The following is an 18,162-nucleotide window of genomic DNA, read 5'->3' as shown; positions in this document are numbered from 1 at the left end:
ATGGAGATCAGTTCTCCTGGAGAAAATGGCTGCTTTGGAAGGTGGACTCTATGGCATTATCTCCCATTGAAGTCCTTCCCCTTCCCAAATCCTGCCCTCTTCAGGCTCCAGGCTTCAAAATATCCAGATATTTTCCAACCTGGAGCAGGGAACCCTATTCACCAGAGGGTTCTTTTCTTTTTTGGCATCTTCCACACAGCTCCCAGTTTTCTGTAAGAATAACTGGGTGGGGGGGTGGGGGGAGAGGGGAAATCAACCACAAAATATTTTTGTTTTCCCACCCAAGGCTTCACATCTGTAATTCCACCCCCCCAAGAGGTTGTGGGTAAGGGGAGAGCGCTCTGTACTCAGGGCTGACAGCCGCCAGGTGGGGCCTGGAGATCTCCCGAAATTACAATTGATTTCCAGACGACAGAAACCACTTCTTCTGGAGACAATAACCGCTAGGGAGGGCGAACTCTATGGTCATTTTTTCATGGAGGTTTGGCACAGTTTCGCCTTTGTTTTGCCCCGCTGCAAATTTTTGATTTTTCATGAACGCTTCGAGTTTTAGCAGAAAAACCGCGTCAACTCCGCGTCTTCTCAAACCTGTGTTGGTCCGTTCTTTGTGGTTGCTATGCGGGTTTTTTTTCGCTCCATGAAAAATGTTCCTGGGTTCGGAGCAATTGTCCCCACCCATGTCGGCTAATTTCTCCTCCCCTGTGAACGGCGGTTGGCTGGGAGAGTTTCAAGCCCGGGGGACAGCCTCCCTCCAAGGCAGGACAGATCTCCCTCCTGCAAATCCAAGCCAAAACTCCCGTCACCCTTCTGAAGAGGGGCAGCCAGTCTGCTCTGGGTCTCCCTTCTCTATCTGGATGGAAGTTCCTGGCAATGGATGGCCGGAGCTCTACGGGGGGAGGAGGGGACAATGATGACCGTTGTCAAAGTCTGCGAAAGGGGGGGCATGGCCAAGTACGGGGGGAACGGGGAGCATGGTAAATAGAAACGTTATATAAGGAAACTGGAGGGACTGGTGCTTTTTTTGGCTGGGGCTGGGTCCACAGAGGTGAACTGCACTGGATAATCCGCTGGGCGGAGTTGGGGGGGAGTTGGGGGCGGGCATAAACCATGAGCTTTTCAGAAGGGGACAGACCAAACCGTTGTAGAATACTGCTTGCTTTGTTCCCGTGAAAAACCAAAACTACTTCTGGATTGACGGGGATATGAAAACATGAATTTAAATCGGGCCCATGAAAAATAAATTTAAATCGCTTTTGTTTTTTGCTCCGCGGCAAGAGAGCATCAAAATCTTCCGTGATAAGTGGGCCTATGGCATTAGACCCCACTGAGGTCCCTCCCCTCCCCAAACCCATGCCTTTCCTGGTTCTACTCCCCAATACCCAGAAATTTCCCAACCCAGAGCTGGCAACCCTATCTGTACTCCTCTCCCATGAGTCCAGCGTGGTGTAGCGGTTAACAGTAGTGGTTTGGAGCAGTGGACTCTGATCTGGAGAACCGGGTTTGATCCCCCACTCCTCCACATGAGCGGCGGAGGCTAATCTGGTGAACTGGATTTGTTTCCCCACTCCTCCACAAAGCCAGCTGGGTGACCTTGGGCTAGTCACACTCTCTCAGCTCCGCCTACCTCACAGTTGTGGGGAGGGGAAGGGAAGGTGATTGTGAGCCGGTTTGACTCCCCCTTAAGTGGTAGAGAAAGTCGGCATATAAAAAGCAACTCTTCTTCTTCTTTCATTTCGCTGTTAAAATAAGACAACCCCGATTGGGACAGATTTGGGTCTAAGCACCCTGATCCGGCACGGTGTGCCCGACTGAAACCGTTGGTGGCAACGCATTTCCAAACTCATGTGCTGCTTCCCCTGGAGCTGACAGTTTTATCACATTGTCTCCCCACCGTACCTTTCTCCTTTCTTCTAGCCAGTTGCCGATGAGCACTTTGGTGGAGTATTTTGGTTCTACTCTCCAGCTGGGGAGGTACCATTCCTGCGCACCGTTGTACGGAGTGAGCATGGCTCTCTTTCACATGTTCTGCCCACGACGCACCTAAGTTTCCATCTCTCTATGGGCAGAGCGGGACACTTAACCCTATGAAGTGCCTCGGGCTCAGGTTCTCCACTGTTGACCATCTCCATGGTAACTCTCTAGGCAACAAATGACTCTACCTCTGTGGAAGAAATGCTATTATTCCAAGGAAGCTGCGATAAGGAGACACAACTTTTTAAAGAAGAAGAAAGAAGAGTTGGTTTTTCTATGCCGACTTTCTCTTCCACTTAAGGGAGAATCAAACCAGCTCACAATCCCCTTCCCTTCCCCTCAACAGACATCCAGTGAGATAGGTGGGGTTGAGAGAGCTCTAAGAGAGCGGTGAGAAGCCCAAGGTCACTCAGCTGGCTTCATGTGTAGGAGCAGGGAAACAAATCCAGTTCACCAGATTAAGAAGAAAAAAGAGTTGGTTTTTATATGCCGACTTTCTCTACCACTTAAGGAAGAATCAAACCAGCTTACAAACAATCACCTTCCCTTCCCCTCCCCACAACAGACACCCTGTGAGATAGGTGAGGCTGAGAGCTGTGACTAGTCCAAGGTCACCCAGCTGGCTTCGTGTGGAGGAGAGGGGAAACCAACCCAGTTCACCAGATCAGCCTCCGCCGCTCATGTGGAGGAGTGGGGAATCAAACCCGGTTCTCCAGATCAGACTCCACCGCTCCAAACCACTGCTCTTAACCACTACACCATACTGAGGTGTTTTAATCAAAGTGAATGTGTTTTAATTAAGTATGAACTCAGGGCTTCTACCTATGGAAATAATTGAAGGGAAGGTTGGAATGGGAAAGAAGCTCTGTACGTGTAATATATCTGTGTATTATATGCCAATAAAGGCTTGACAATATATATATCTGTGTACACAGCCATGTGTGTGGAGAAGAGTATGCTGGCCGTATCCCTGCTCAGGACACTGTGCACATGATTTGTTTATTGAATAGGGTTGCCAGCCTCCAGGTGTGGCCTGGAGATCTCCTGGAATTACTACTGCAGACTACAGAGATCAGTCCCCCTGGAGGAAATATCTGCTTTGGAGAGTGGATTCTATGGCATTATGCCCTGCTGAGGTCCCTCCCCTTCCCCCTCCCCTCCCCAGGTTCCACTCACAAATCTCCAGGAATTTCCAACCCATCGTTGGCAACCCTGCGACCAAAACATATAGGGTCACCAACCTCCACGTGGTAGCTGGAGATCTCCCGCTATTACAACTGATCTCCAGGCAACAGAGGTCAGTTGGCCTGGAGAAAAGGGCCGCTTTGGAAGAAGAAGAGTTGGTTTTTATATGCCGACTTTCTCTACCACTTAAGGAAGAATCAAACCGGTTCACAATCACCTTCCCTTCCCCTCCCCACAACAGACACCCTGTGAGGTGGGTGAGGCTGAGAGAGCTCTAACAGAGCTGTAACTTGCCCAAGGTCACCCAGCTGGCTTTGTGTGTAGGAGTAAGGAAGCAAATCTAGTTCACCAGATTAGCCTCCGCCACTCATATGGAGGAGTGGGGAACCCTAACCCGGTTCTCCAGATCAGAGTCCCCCGCTCCAAACCACCGCTCTTAACCACTACACCACGCTGCCTCTCTATTGTGATCTCTATGGCATTATATAGGCCACTGAAGTCCCTCCCCTCCCCAAACCTTGGCCTTTCCAGGCTCCACCCCCAAAATCCCCAGGTATTTCCTAACCCTGAGCTGGCATCCCTAAAGACATACCAATTGAGCATTCATACGGCACTGATCCCGCAATGGGAATGCTGTTCTGTTAGTGGGACTACTGTTATGCTGACCGAATGTTACCTTAGGATCCAAGGCCCAGTGACTGAAGAGACAGAGAAGATGACCCTGAACATAAGAACATCCCTGCTGGATCAGACCAAGGCCCATCAAGTCCAGCAATCTGTCACACCTGTTCACCAACCGGTTGCCTCTAGGAAGCCCCCAACCAAGACATCTGCCGCAGCACCATCCTGCCTGTGTTCTGCAGCACCTAATGTATTCAGCATGCTCCTCTGATACTGGAGGGAACAGGTATGCATTATGACTAGTATCCCTTTTGACTAGTAGCCATGGATAGCCCTCTCCTCCATGAACATGCCCATTCCCCTCTTAAAGCCTTCCAAGTTGGCAGCATCACCACATCCTGGGGCAGGGAGCTGCCTAGCCTAACTGTGGAGAGGGAAAGGAAGACGCCACGCATGAAAACCAGGAGGCAGCACAGGTTTTAAGAGATGCAGCGTTTAATAGTGGAGTCCCTTCTCTGCATTTGGTTACAGCGACAGCGGAACGACTTCCCTTCTAGAATTTCCAGTAATCCTCCTCATTCACTTCCTGGGGTGGATTAGCACATGGTGGGCCCGCAGCGGTCTGTGTACTGTCCTGGATCAAGGAATGGAGTCATGACAAACACCACACCGCCCACCTGTCAGGCTGTCAATGTGTGCCCTGTCTTCGCCTCATTCATCTGCAGAAAGTCCACTTAAACTAACAGAAAACTCTGTTGGGAGCTGCCTGTGGCACAAAACAACCTCTGGCACAGAAGGAAGAAATGCATAAAGACACACTAGATGAAGCCTGTAGACCAGGGGTGTCAAACGCAATTGTTATGAGGGCCAAATATGACATAAATATCACTTCGTTGAGCCGGGCCATGCCTCACCGGCCCATTTTGAGAGTGGGAGGGGGTGGCTGCCTCGTGGGCTGGATAAGAGCTCTCAAGGGGCCAGATCCGGCCCGCGGGCCTTATGTTTGACACCCCTGCTGTAGACTTTTCCTAGTATTCATTGGCAGCAGAAGCATTTTATGGGCATTATTGTTTTGTAAGCTGATTTCAAGATTGCGAGAACAGAAGTGGGATGAAAAGGTTTTTCACATCATCATCATAACAAATAATAATAATGTCCGTAAAAGGGTTCATGGTTCATAGCACCTATGATGTACTGGTCAAGGATACTCTCTAACCAATCAAAACCACCCCCAGAAACTCTGTTGTCATGACAAGCTAGAAGCACCTTAGATATTCCTTTATCCCAAATAATTACTCAGCAAAACCTAAACCCTGCTTTTCTCCCTTTGAATAAGACCCCAGATTGGTGAAGAGATAGATTTGAGTCCAGTAGCACCTTGGAGACCAACAAGATTTGGGGGGGGGGGGTAAATTTTTCGCGAGTCAAAGCTGGTCTGAGAAAGAGAGCCTTAATTCTTGAAAGCTTAAAAAGGTTAAGGTAGTCCCCTGGGCAAGCACCGGGTCATTCCTGACCCATGGGGTGATGTCACATCCCGACGTTTACTAGGAAGACTATGTTGATGGGGTGGTTTGCCAGTGCCTTCCCCAGTCGTCTTCCCTTTACCCCCAGCTAGCTGATTTTACCGACCTTGGAAGGATGGAAGGCTGAGTCAACCTTCAGCTGGCTCCCTGAAACCAACTTCCGTCGGGACTGAACTCAAGTCATGAGCAGAGCTTGGACTGCAGTGCTGCATTTTACCACTCTGTGCCACGGGGCTCTTCTTGAGAGCTTATACACCCCCAAATCTTGTTGGTCTCTAAGTTGCTATTGAAATTGAATTGAGCTCTTGTACTATAGACCAACACGGCTACTACCCTCCTAAAACCGATCAATAAAACACCCCAGTCCTCGAAATTTGGCGTTATCCTTTCTACAAGCTTTGAATAAATCTGACAATGTTATCCAGCCCTTGTTTCCCCGACGGAAAAGTCAGCCAGCCATTATCAAAGAAGCTGATAATCCCGTGGAATCCGTTGATAACATGATACCAGGTCACGGGGACACCGTTGTCCTCTAATCGTTTCTTGTACAGCAGTCCGTCATCCCTCAACACATCATACTCGCAGGTGACAATGCACGTCCGAGGCAGCTGTCGAACCACAGTATCTTCAGCAATCAGTGGTGAAATTTCTGGCGTGCACACGCTCTTCAGCTCTTCGTAGGCCTCATCGTCACAGGCAATGGGCACCGGAGGCACGTATCCTCTGACCTTGAATTCTTTAGGGATGTTGTCGGCGCTTAACCACTTCCTGTATCGCAGCTTTTGGTCCACGGGGACGTGAGACCCTCGCAAGACCTCTTCCATGAGGGATGCATCTCCGTTCAGGTACTGCAAAAAGTAGAAAGCAGCCTTCTCCCGGTACAAAATGGGCACGGCCTGGTTTTGCTGATACGAAGGCAAGTTGAAGTCTATGGCTTGCAGGCCAGGATAAATGAGGATCTGAGCACAAACCTTTGGGAAGCCTTGCCTGCCCACTAAAGTTTGGCATACCCCAGCGGCGAGGCTGCCCCCGGCACTGTCACCTGCGATGACGACCCGGGTGCTGTCCACTCCATAGTCGTCGGCGGTCTGGAGGAAGTGGGTGGTGGCAGCGAGGCAGTCATTCAGCTGAGCTGGATACTTGTGCTCAGGAGCTAGGCGGTACCTAAAGCCATCGATACAAATTGGAAAGACAGTTATTCTCTATTTAGGTGGAGCTTGTTAAGAACATAAGAAAGGCCATGCTGGATCAGACCAAGGCCCATCAAGTCCACCAGTCTGTTCACACAGTGGCCAACCAGGTGCCTCTAGGAAGCCCACAAACAAAACGACTGCAGCAACATCCTGCCTGTGTTTCACAGCACCTTATAAAATAGGCATGCTCCCGTTACTGGAGAGAATAGGTATGCATCACAACTAGTATTCATTTTGACTAGGAGCCATGGATAGCCCTATCCTCAATGAATATGACCACTCCACTCTTAAAGTCTTCTAAATTAGAGCCATCACCACATCCTGGGGCAGGGAGTTCCACAATTTAACTATTTAAACCAAGGCATCTGAAGGATTGCTCACAATGTACTACCAGTCTACTTTATGACTGAAGATCATAAGACTTTCCCTGCCCCATTCTGTGGATTGGCCTACACAACTCACTTCCTGCATTCTGGTTCAACTAGGAGAATGCCTAAAATTAATTCCAGAACCCTGCCCAGTTGGCCCACAAAATCCAGTTTTCCTTCCTGCGCATCTTTCTTTTCCCTTTCTTTTCCCACCCATGTGCACAAACCGGCTTACAATCACCTTCCCTTCCCCTCCCCACAACAGACACCCTGTGAGGTAGGTGGGGCTGAGAGAGCTCTAAAAGAGCTGTGACAAGCCCAAGGTCATCCAGCTGGCTTCATGTGGAGGAGTAGGGAATCAAACCAGGTTCTCCAAATCAGAGTCCACTGCTCCAAACCATCGCTCTTAACCACTACACCACGCTGGCTCTCTAACTGCACTCCTGGATGTATGCAGAGACTATCTGAAGCCACTGCTTTCAAAAAGGGAGACACCGCCAAGAAGCAGTTCGAAAGCAACCCCGCTCGGGTCCATTACATGATCAGGTTGCTTCGGCTGCGTGGGGCGCGCACTGTTTCCCTGCCAAGCACATGACATGCTCTTGCCAACATTGCAACCCGCTGGTCTTGACTTACTCCACCGACACAACCACCGATTCGCTTTCTTTGGAGATGTAACGGCACATCTTGTCATAGGCTCCTGCAAAGCAAATAGTTCCAGAGATGTCTTATTTGTGAATGAAAAATCGGCCGCCCCTCCCCCTGATTCATGATTCTTGTCCCTCCCACCCCATCCCAGGATAACAATCCATGAAAAAGCAGACATAAAATTGGCCAGTAAAACTGGAAGTTAGGAAGGAGAAGAAGAAGAGTTGGTTTTTATATGCCGACTTTCTCTATCACTTAAGGGAGACTCAAACCGGCTTACAATCACCTTCCTTTCCCCTCCCCACAACTGATACTCTGTGAGTGGGTGGGGAGAGAATGTGACTTGCCCAAGGTCACCCAGCAGGCTTCATGTGTAGGAGTGGGGAAACAAATCCAGTTCACCAGATTAGCCCCCGCCACTCATGTGGAGGAGTGGGGAATCAAACCTGGTTCTCCAGATCAGACTCCACCGCTCCAAACCACCATTCATAACCACTACACCATGCTGGCTGTATGTTTTGAATTGTACCAGACAGAACTGAAAGCCACAAACCAGGATTTGAGGGTCAAAACTGCAGGGATGAACCATTTGAAATCATCACTATCAGAGTGGGATATTCCCAGGAATTCCTGCAAAGGCTCCCTATAGAATGTAAAGGGGGAGGACTGGGGAAAATGAAAGATTCGTTATCAGCAGAAACTTCCCCATGCAAACCCAGTGAACCAGCCCTACGCCAACGGCTGACTACGGATATGGTACAGATGAAGTTCGGAAGGGGTAACTCACGGATGCTTCCAAACATCCATCCGCCCCCATGAAAGAAAACGACGCCTTTCCTTCGGCCAGCAGAGGGAGCTTTGGGCTGGTAAATCCGGACAGGTACATGTTTAAACTTCATATCCTTTATGAAAAGTTTGGCGTCTTTCCCTTGCTTCCATCCATTTCTCCAATACCGGACGAACTGGATTTGACTGCAGATATGTAGATTCTCCAAAATCTTTCCCTTTGGGGGGGGGGAGAAGAGAGAGAGAGAATGTACAGATTTAGTTAAAGAGTATATCTATTCCCTCTTGTGCCTTGCAGATGTTCAAAAACTGCATATATACATCTGGGCTTGCCAACCTTCAGGCGGGGCCTGGAGATCCCCTGGAATTACAACTGGAGATCTCCTGGAATTACAACTGAGATCCTTCTCCTCCCAAACTCTGGTCTCCTCAGGCTCCATCCCCAAATAACCAGGAATTTCCCAACCCAGAGTTGGCAACTCTAAAGGTCCCAGAGGGAAAGGGGAACCATTTGCTGGGTCTGCCCGCTCAACAACCATGTGTTCAGCCAAACATCCACAGTCAGTCCTATGCACAAAGACTTTTTCCTGGCCATCGGGAATGCTACAAAAACTAGACTCCCGACCACACGTACAGTGCAGAAGTTCATCAGAAGTTCACGAGTGGTAGACCTCCATGCAGACCTTCAGTGGAACATGTCGATACTGAAGACATGTGGGCACAATCCTGCTCCCTTCTACCTGTGTACATGCTCCATAGTTCTGGATAGCTGCACAGGGCTTCAGGAAATAGCAAATGAGGGATTCAACAATTGGATATGGTTTGAGGTGGGTCGCTGTGTTGGTCTGCAGCCGAACAGATAGAAGAGCTAGATTCCAAACCAGCAGCACCTTCAAGACCAACCCTGGAAATCTGATTGGTCTTTAAAGTGCTACTGGACTTGAATCTAGCTCAACTATTGGGTATGAAATTTGCCTTATTTTGAATATGGAGTTCCCCTAACTGGACCAGACTAGGTTTGTAGACTGGGGACAATTGCAGCAGCGTTAACAGCCATTGGACGACCTCCTTCCACCAAACTGAGATTAAGGAAGAAGAGTTGGTTTTTATACCCCGCTTTTCTCCGCCTTTAAGGAGTCTCAAACCAGCTTACAATCGCCTTCCCTTCCCCTCCCAACAGACACCTTTGGAAGCCCCCCCCCAAATGACCCCAAGGTACAAGCCTTAGAGCCCACCCTCCCAAACAGCTATTTCCCCCAGGGGCACATTATCATCTGGAGGTCGATTGTAACTCCAGGAGATCTTCAAAGGCAAACTCACAGAGGTTAAAGTTGTCTGTCTGTCAAACCAGGGTAGGGTTGCCAGGTCCTCTTCGCCACTGGTGGGATGTTTTGGGGTGGAGCCTGTTTAGAGACTGTTGATTTCTAGGACGGGCATTGGCGAAATATTTAAATGCTATCAATAATCTGTGGTTTCTCTGAGGAGGGGCTGTAGCTCAGTGATAGAGCATCTGCTTGGCATGCAGAAGGTCCCAGGTTCAATCCCCGGCATCTCCAGTTAAAGGGATTGGGCAAGTAGGTGATGTGAAAGATCCCTGCCTGAGACCCTGGAGAGCCATGGAGAGGGGCTGTGGCTCAGTGGTAGAGCATCTGCTTGGCATGCAGAAGGTCCCAGGTTCAATCCCCGGCATCTCCAGTTAAAGGGGCTGGGCAAGTAGGTGATGTGAAAGACCCCTGCCTGAGACCCTGGAGAGCCGCTGCCGGTCTGAGTAGACAATACTGACATTGATGTACCAAGGGTCTGATTCAGTATCAGGCAGCTTCATGTGTTCATGTGAGGGCGGGGTTTGGGGAGGGGCAGGACTTCGATGCCCTAGAGTCCAGTTGCCAAAGCGGCCCTTTTCTCCTGGTGAACAGATCTCTACTAGCTGGAGATCAGATGTAATAGCAGCAGATCTCCAGCTACTACTTGGAGGTTGGCAACCTTATGAATTGCTGCTGGCTGCCCACCTCACTGCCACTTCCAGGCAGGGTTGCCAGCTCTTGGTTGTTAGTGCTACCCGCAGGTTACGCTAAGATTTGGCCCTTGGTGCTTCGTCCAAGTACAAAATGAACCAGAGGCAAAGGCAAGAAAGCATCGAATACAAAAAAAATGTAATCTGATATACCTTTTGGGTGGTGTGTAGTAATGCAACATTATGACACACTTGTGACATAGAGCAGTTGCTTAATATAATAATAAAATGTACTAATGACCCATGAGTTGTGTGTGTGTGTGTGTGTGTAAAGTGCCGTCAAGTGGCAGCCGACTTTACGGCGACTCCTTTTTTGGGGTTTTCATGGCGAGAGACTAACAGAGGTAGTTTGCCAGCGCCTTCCTCTGCACAGCAACCCTGGTGTTCCTTGGTGGTCTGCCATCCAAATACCAACCAGGGCCGACCCTGCTTAGCTTCTGAGATCTGATGAGATCAGGCTAGCCTGGGCCATCCTGGTCAGGGCACCCATGAGTTAGTATCATACAATCAATGCATTCCCAGACCCATTCCAATATATTGATTATACCCATGAGCTAGTATAATCAATATATTGGAATGCGGTCTGGGAATGCATTGACTGTCGAGGTCTCTTTGAAATGCGTGGACACTCTTTGAAATGCGTGTTGTGCTGATATGCATAGATGTCAGATTGTCATCATTACTTCAGGACATTCGTCCACTAACATACCCTTCGGATACCCACTGTACTAGCCTAGCGATGTTCTATAAACAATGGACATCAGATGTCTTTATTTGTGCCTCAAGTTTTCTATCTATGCATAATATACTGTTCTTTACCACAAGCTCCCGTTGGCATTTTCTTTTCCCACAACATTCACCCCAGTGGGGTAGAGTGTAATCATGGCCTGGGTTAGTACAAAATCTAATACAGAAAAGGATTAATTCAAAATCTGATATGTCGTGCCCCCTATCATGGTTGGGAACTACCTGGAGGTTTTTTTGGGGGAGAACCTGAGGAGGGCAGGGTTTGGGGTGGGACTTCAAAGCCACAGAGTCCAATTGCCAAAGTGGCCCTTTTCTCCAGGTGAACTGATCTCTATCGGCCGGAGATCAGTTGTAATACCAGGGGATCTCCAGCTACTACCTGGTGGTTGGCAACCCTAGATGCCATCTGTTTTCTCCAGGGGAACTGATCTCTATCGGCTGGAGATCAGTTGCAATAGCAGGAGATCTCCAGCCACCACCTGGAGGTTGGACTTTTAGCTCGGCATCCTGCCCACCCACCCAGGTGGCTTCGACGCCGTTTAAACATTGGCCAGCTCCCCCCCACCCCGTTTCCCCCCAGCAATGCCTGCCTACCTGCTTCCTGGCACGGATCTAGGGTTACCAACCTCCAGGGAGCTGGCTAATCTCCTGTTAAGGAACAATATCTCAACACGCAGCCACTTATAACTCTTTTGTTGTTTTTATGTTTTTTTCTCATGCCTTAAAGTGCCTTAAATCCCAGTTCACAATATTATCATAACACGATTAACAACATTAAAGACGAGGTTGATAAATAGTCCATAGGATTGGTCCGTTCATACCCACCACGGTGGACATTAGCACGATCTGTGGAAAGGCTGTGCAAAGAGGAATCCCATAGGACAGCTATTATCAGCTGACTTCCAGAAGACGCATTACAATACGACACTGAGAAGCAAGCCATCGGCGTAACTTTCCCTCTGTGGCTGCCTGTTGAGATATTGTTCCTTAACAGGAGATTAGCCAGCTTTTATATACAACCTCCAGGGAGCGGCTGGAGATCTCCTGCTATTACAACTGATCTCCAGCCGACATAGAGATCAGTTCACCTGGAGAAAGTGACCGCTTTGACAATTGGCCTCTATGGCACTGAAGTCCCTCCCCTCCCCAAACCCCTCCCTGCTCAGGCTCAGCCCGTAAAACCTCCAGGTACATCCCCACCTGGAGCTTAGGGTCGCCAACCTCCAGGTACTAGCTGGAGATCTCCTACTATGACAACTGATCTCCAGCCGACAGAGATCAGTTCACCTGGAGAAAAGGGCCGCTTTGACAATTGGCCTCTATGGCACTGAAGTCCCTCCCCTCCCCAAACCCCTCCCTGCTCAGGCTCAGCCCGTAAAACCTCCAGGTACATCCCCACCTGGAGCTTAGGGTCGCCAACCTCCAGGTACTAGCTGGAGATCTCCTACTATGACAACTGACCTCCAGCCGACACAGAGATCAGTTCACCTTGCGGAAATGGCCGCGGGGGCAACTGGACTGTAGGGCCTCGAAGTGCCTCCCCAACCCCCCCCTCCTCAGGCTCCGCCCCCACAGCCAAGAGGGACCTGGCAACCCCCCCCCACCCCACCCCCCAGCGGACTCACCACCACGGCGGCGCCGATGAGAAGGGCGTGCAGGATCCGCAGCCGCGCCGGCCGCTCCACCTCCGGGGGGACCTGGGAATGGGTGGCGTCGAAGGAGATGCTGCCCACCAGCACCAGCACCGCCGCCCCCAGCAAGGCGGCCGCCGCCAGCAGCAGCAGGGCGTAGAGGAACCCCATGCCCCCCTCCCCCGGATCGGGGCCGCGCAGCTCTCCGGCGGGCGGCGGCGCGGCGCGGCGGGGCTCTGCTGGCTGCGGGTGTGCCGGCGCAAAGGCACGACGCCGCGCCCCTCCTCTCCGCCCGCAGCTGGCGATCGGGGCGTTGCTGCCAGACCCAAGGATCTAGAGCCAAGAGTGCGCCTTGGGTCTGGAACCACGGCTGTTGTGCAAAAACAAGGGGTGTGTGTGTGTGTGTGTGTGTCGGGGGGGGGGAGGACCGAAGGAAAGGCGTAAACATGTGAGGGTGGCCAAGGATCTAGAGCAAAGAGTGCGCCTTTGGTCTGGAACCACGGCTGTTGTGCAAAAACAAGGTGTGTGTGTGTGTGGGGGGGGAGGACCGAAGGAAAGGCGTAAACATGTGAGGGTGGCCAAGGATCTAGAGCAAAGAGTGCGCCTTGGGTCTGGAACCACGGCTGTTGTGCAAAAACAAGGGGTGTGTGTGTGTGTGTGTGTGTCGGGGGGGGGGAGGACCGAAGGAAAGGCGTAAACATGTGAGGGTGGCCAAGGATCTAGAGCAAAGAGTGCGCCTTTGGTCTGGAACCACGGCTGTTGTGCAAAAACAAGGTGTGTGTGTGTGTGGGGGGGGAGGACCGAAGGAAAGGCGTAAACATGTGAGGGTGGCCAAGGATCTAGAGCAAAGAGTGCGCCTTGGGTCTGGAACCACGGCTGTTGTGCAAAAACAAGGGGTGTGTGTGTGTGTGTGTGTGTGTGTGTGTGTGTCGGGGGGGGGAGGACCGAAGGAAAGGCGTAAACATGTGAGGGTGGCCAAGGATCTAGAGCAAAGAGTGCGCCTTGGGTCTGGAACCACGGCTGTTGTGCAAAAACAAGGTGTGTGTGTGTGGGGGGGGGGAGGACCGAAGGAAAGGCGTAAACATGTGAGGGTGGCCAAGGATCTAGAGCAAAGAGTGCGCCTTTGGTCTGGAACCACGGCTGTTGTGCAAAAACAAGGTGTGTGTGTGTGGGGGGGGGGAGGACCGAAGGAAAGGCGTAAACATGTGAGGGTGGCCAAGGATCTAGAGCAAAGAGTGCGCCTTGGGTCTGGAACCACGGCTGTTGTGCAAAAACAAGGGGTGTGTGTGTGTGTGTGTGTGTGTGTGTGTGTGTGTGTCGGGGGGGGGAGGACCGAAGGAAAGGCGTAAACATGTGAGGGTGGCCAAGGATCTAGAGCAAAGAGTGCGCCTTGGGTCTGGAACCACGGCTGTTGTGCAAAAACAAGGGGTGTGTGTGTGTGTGTGTGTGTGTCGGGGGGGGGAGGACCGAAGGAAAGGCGTAAACATGTGAGGGTGGCCAAGGATCTAGAGCAAAGAGTGCGCCTTGGGTCTGGAACCACGGCTGTTGTGCAAAAACAAGGGGTGTGTGTGTGTGTGTGTGTGTGTGTGTGTCGGGGGGGGGGAGGACCGAAGGAAAGGCGTAAACATGTGAGGGTGGCCAAGGATCTAGAGCAAAGAGTGCGCCTTGGGTCTGGAACCACGGCTGTTGTGCAAAAACAAGGGGTGTGTGTGTGTGTGTGTGTGTGTGTGTGTGTGTCGGGGGGGGGGGAGGACCGAAGGAAAGGCGTAAACATGTGAGGGTGGCCAAGGATCTAGAGCAAAGAGTGCGCCTTGGGTCTGGAACCACGGCTGTTGTGCAAAAACAAGGGGTGTGTGTGTGTGTGTGTGTGTGTGTGTCGGGGGGGGGAGGACCGAAGGAAAGGCGTAAACATGTTAGGGTGGCCAAGGATCTAGAGCAAAGAGTGCGCCTTTGGTCTGGAACCACGGCTGTTGTGCAAAAACAAGGGGTGTGTGTGTGTGTGTGTCGCGGGGAGGGAGGACCGAAGGAAGGCGTAAACATGTGAGGGTGGCCAAGGATCTAGAGCACTGGTTCCCGACCTGGGGTCCGTGGACCCCCAGGGTTCCACGAGAACTAAATTAAGGTCCGCGAAACAAAGTTATAAACCCATAATAAATTAATAGTTTCAATTAAAAGTTCTCTATTATAAATATATATATATATATATATATATATATATATATTCAAATATTATTCTAAGTTTAATGTTTAACTAACAGTTATGATTAAAGTTTATTTTCAAATTCTCAGAATTTTTATTTTGAACCTTGGGGTCCCTGCACCGAACAAAAAAGTCCTAGTGGTCCCTGGTCAAAAAAGGTTGGGAACCACTGATCTAGAGCAAAGAGTGTGCCTTTGGTCTGGAACCACGGTTGTTGTGCAAAAACAAGGTGTGTGTATGGGGGGGGGGAGGACCGAAGGAAAGGCGTAAACATGTTAGGGTGGCCAAGGATCTAGAGCAAAGAGTGCGCCTTTGGTCTGGAACCATGGCTGTTGTGCAAAAACAAGGTGTGTGTGTGTGTGTGTCGGGGGGGGAGGACCGAAGGAAAGGCGTAAACATGTGAGGGTTGCCACCCTCCAGGTACTAGCTGGTAAGACAGCAAGGTGGACTTTCTCTGAATGTGGAGGATCCACTTAAGTATTTTGGCTTAGTAGTTTGTGATAATCACTTAAGTATTTTGGCTTAGTAGCTTGTGATAATCTTTTCCCCTTTCTGTAAATGTACTGTAAATGTATTGAGATAGCAAGGGAAGTCTGTTGCTGGGCAGGATAACTGTGTGTGAAGGCAGTGGGTGAAATGTCATGGAGTGTCAGAGTGAACGATAAACAATGATAGGAGAAACTGGATGAAACTGCAACTGTACTGAGTCACCTTTCTGTCCGTAATACAATCCGATATGTATAACTTGTTGATGTATCATCATAACTTGAATTTGGATAAATATCTCTTCCCCAGTATAATCGGGACTCAGAGATTTCTGCCCATTAGGGCCTCTGAGTCAGCAGCTGCAAATAAACTGTTTTCTTGATAACTATCTTGGGTCTCCCTCTCCCCCACGAACCCCTGTTTTACTGCAACACTGGAGATCTCCTGCTATCTTTACAACTGATCTCCAGGCGATAGAGATCAGTTCCCCTGGAGAAAAGGGCTGCTTTGGCAACTGGACTCTGTGGCGTTGAAGTCCCTCCCCTCCCCAAACCTCGCCCCCCAAATCTCCAAGACGTTGAGGGTTGGCATCCTCCAGGTACTGGCTGGAGATCTCCTGCTATAACAACTGATCTCCAGCCGACCGAGATCAGTTCACCTGGAGGAAATGGCCACTTTGGCAATTGGACTCTACGGCATTGAAGTCCCTTCCCTCTCCAAACTCCACCCCCTCGGACTCCGCCCCAAAAGCCTCCAGCTGGTGGTGAAGAGCAACCTGGCAGCCCTAATGTAGTTCCCAACCAGGCACTGGCAACCCTACCTGGAAGTGGCAGTGAGGAGAGGGAACAGCTTGTTGCTCCTTACAGGTGGGCAGGCAGCAGCAGTTCATGGGGCTGCCAACCTCCAGGTGGTGGCTGGAGATCTCCTGCTGTTACAACTGATCTTCAGGCGATAGAGATCAGTTCCCCTGGAGAAAAGGGCCGCTTTGGCAATTGGACTTTATGGCATTGAAGTCCCTCCCCTCCCCAAACCCTGCCCGCCTCAGGCCCCGCCCCCCAAATCTCCAGGTATTTCGCAACCCGGAGCTGGCAATCCTAATTGCCATTCATGGATCGAAAGGTCAACAATCTGTTTGGGCAACCTTGGATCCAGAAAGATATTAAAATGCGAGAGACAACAGGATTCTGGATTGTGTACTTAAGAGCCTGATTTACAGGCAAATTAGCTGCTGCTGCCAGCTCTGGGTTGGGAAATACCTGGAGATTTTTGGGGTGGAGCCTGGGGAGGGCAGGGTTTGGGGAGGGGAGGGACCTCGGCAGGGTAGAGCTCAGCCTTAGAGTCCACCCTTCAAAGCAGCCATTTCCCTAGGGTTGCCAACCTCCAGGTGGCGGCTGGAGATCTCCTAGCATTACAACTGATTTCCAGGTGATAGAGATCAGGTCATCTGGAGAAAATGGCCACTTTGGAAGGTGGACTTTGTGGCATCATACCTTGCTGAGATCCCTCCCTTCCCCAAAAACCTTCCTTCCTCAAGCTCAACCCCATCCAGGTATTTCCCAACCTGGAGCTGGCAACCCTACATTTCCCCCAAGGGAACTTTATCATCTGAAGGTTGATTGTAATTCCAGATCTTTAGGGTCCACCTGGGGGTTGGCAACCCTATAATTTATGTGCTATTGATACACATTCTCAAAAAATAGTGCACGAGTTCACAAAGGTATTTTGTTTGTTTATTCATTTCTTGTTACATTTATACCCTACCTTTCTCCCCCAAAGCAGCTTACATGCCTCCGTTATTTTATCCTCACCTTATAAGCTTGTGACTGGGCCAAAGTCACCCAGCAGGCTTCCCTGGCAGAGTGGGGATTCAGACCTGGGTCTCCTAAATCCTTGTTTGACACTCTGACCGCTGCATACATCACACTGGCGTGGTTTGAGTCCTGAATGAGCGGCGTGGGGGCTTACCTTTTCCTGGGACCCATGGTCCTCTGCTCTGAGAGGAAAACATGCTGCATCACTCTGGTTTTTTTCATTGCATTGTTTATTGTATGCAGCACACTGTTTTTATGCACCCTTCTCTGATTTGGGAGTCCAGGTTTACTGCTTTGTTTACTGTAGGCATGATACGGTTTTATTGCATTAAAAAAAAAACAACCCGGTGGGACCCACCTTGCGTCTCAGTGAGAAAGATGTACTAGAAATGTAAATGAACAAACATATGCGCAGAATCCTGGATGTTTCTCAGTGGGGAGATGGTTGGATTTTATGTGTGTTTCAGGACACTACATAAATTCAGCAGACATCTTGATGGGGAGATGTTTGGGAAGGTAGGCATCAGTTTTCGGGGGAGGGAGAGCATCTGCTTGGCATGCAGAAGGGCCCAGGTTCAATCCCCGGCATCTCCAATTAAAGGGACTAGGCAAGTAGGTGATGTGAAAGACCTCTGCCTGAGACCCTGGAGAGCTGCTGCCAGTCGGAGTAGACAATACTGACTTTGATGTACCAAGGGTCTGATTCAGCATAAGGCAGCTTCATGTGTTCATGTGTTCTAATGGGCAGTCCAACATGTATGATCTTGCTGTCAGAATGCATTTCCAGTAGAGTATACCCTTACTCCCATCTTCTGAGTACCCTGTCTGGAAGTGCCGGGGATGAGCCCAGGTCCCAAACAGGCCAACTGTCTGCTTTATAAATCAATCCCTTCCCCTCCTCCAAAGATATATCACTGAGCTGTTTTTATCAACCATAAGCAGCCAGGCCTACAAATCTCGATTTAATCAGACACCAAG

General features: G+C 50.3%; 1 protein-coding gene across 1 annotated transcript; it reads right to left on the bottom strand.

The window, feature by feature from the left end:
- Positions 1-5,672: 5,672 nt before the first annotated feature.
- LOC130491761 (arylacetamide deacetylase-like 4) lies at positions 5,673-17,355 on the bottom strand. The gene is made up of 5 exons (XM_056865549.1): positions 17,339-17,355; positions 12,682-13,003; positions 8,297-8,513; positions 7,498-7,561; positions 5,673-6,464 (listed from the first exon to the last, which is right to left on the bottom strand). Exons 1-5 carry the CDS (start codon positions 17,353-17,355, stop codon positions 5,690-5,692), a joined length of 1,395 nt encoding a protein of 464 aa, XP_056721527.1. The 3' UTR covers positions 5,673-5,689.
- Positions 17,356-18,162: the final 807 nt, after the last annotated feature.

Source organism: Euleptes europaea, chromosome 19 (genome assembly GCF_029931775.1).
Source record: "Euleptes europaea isolate rEulEur1 chromosome 19, rEulEur1.hap1, whole genome shotgun sequence".
In the NCBI taxonomy this organism is placed as follows: Eukaryota; Metazoa; Chordata; class Lepidosauria; order Squamata; family Sphaerodactylidae; genus Euleptes; species Euleptes europaea.
The sequence above is the reverse complement of the archived record's forward strand: the minus strand, read 5'-3'. Positions and strand labels throughout refer to the sequence as shown.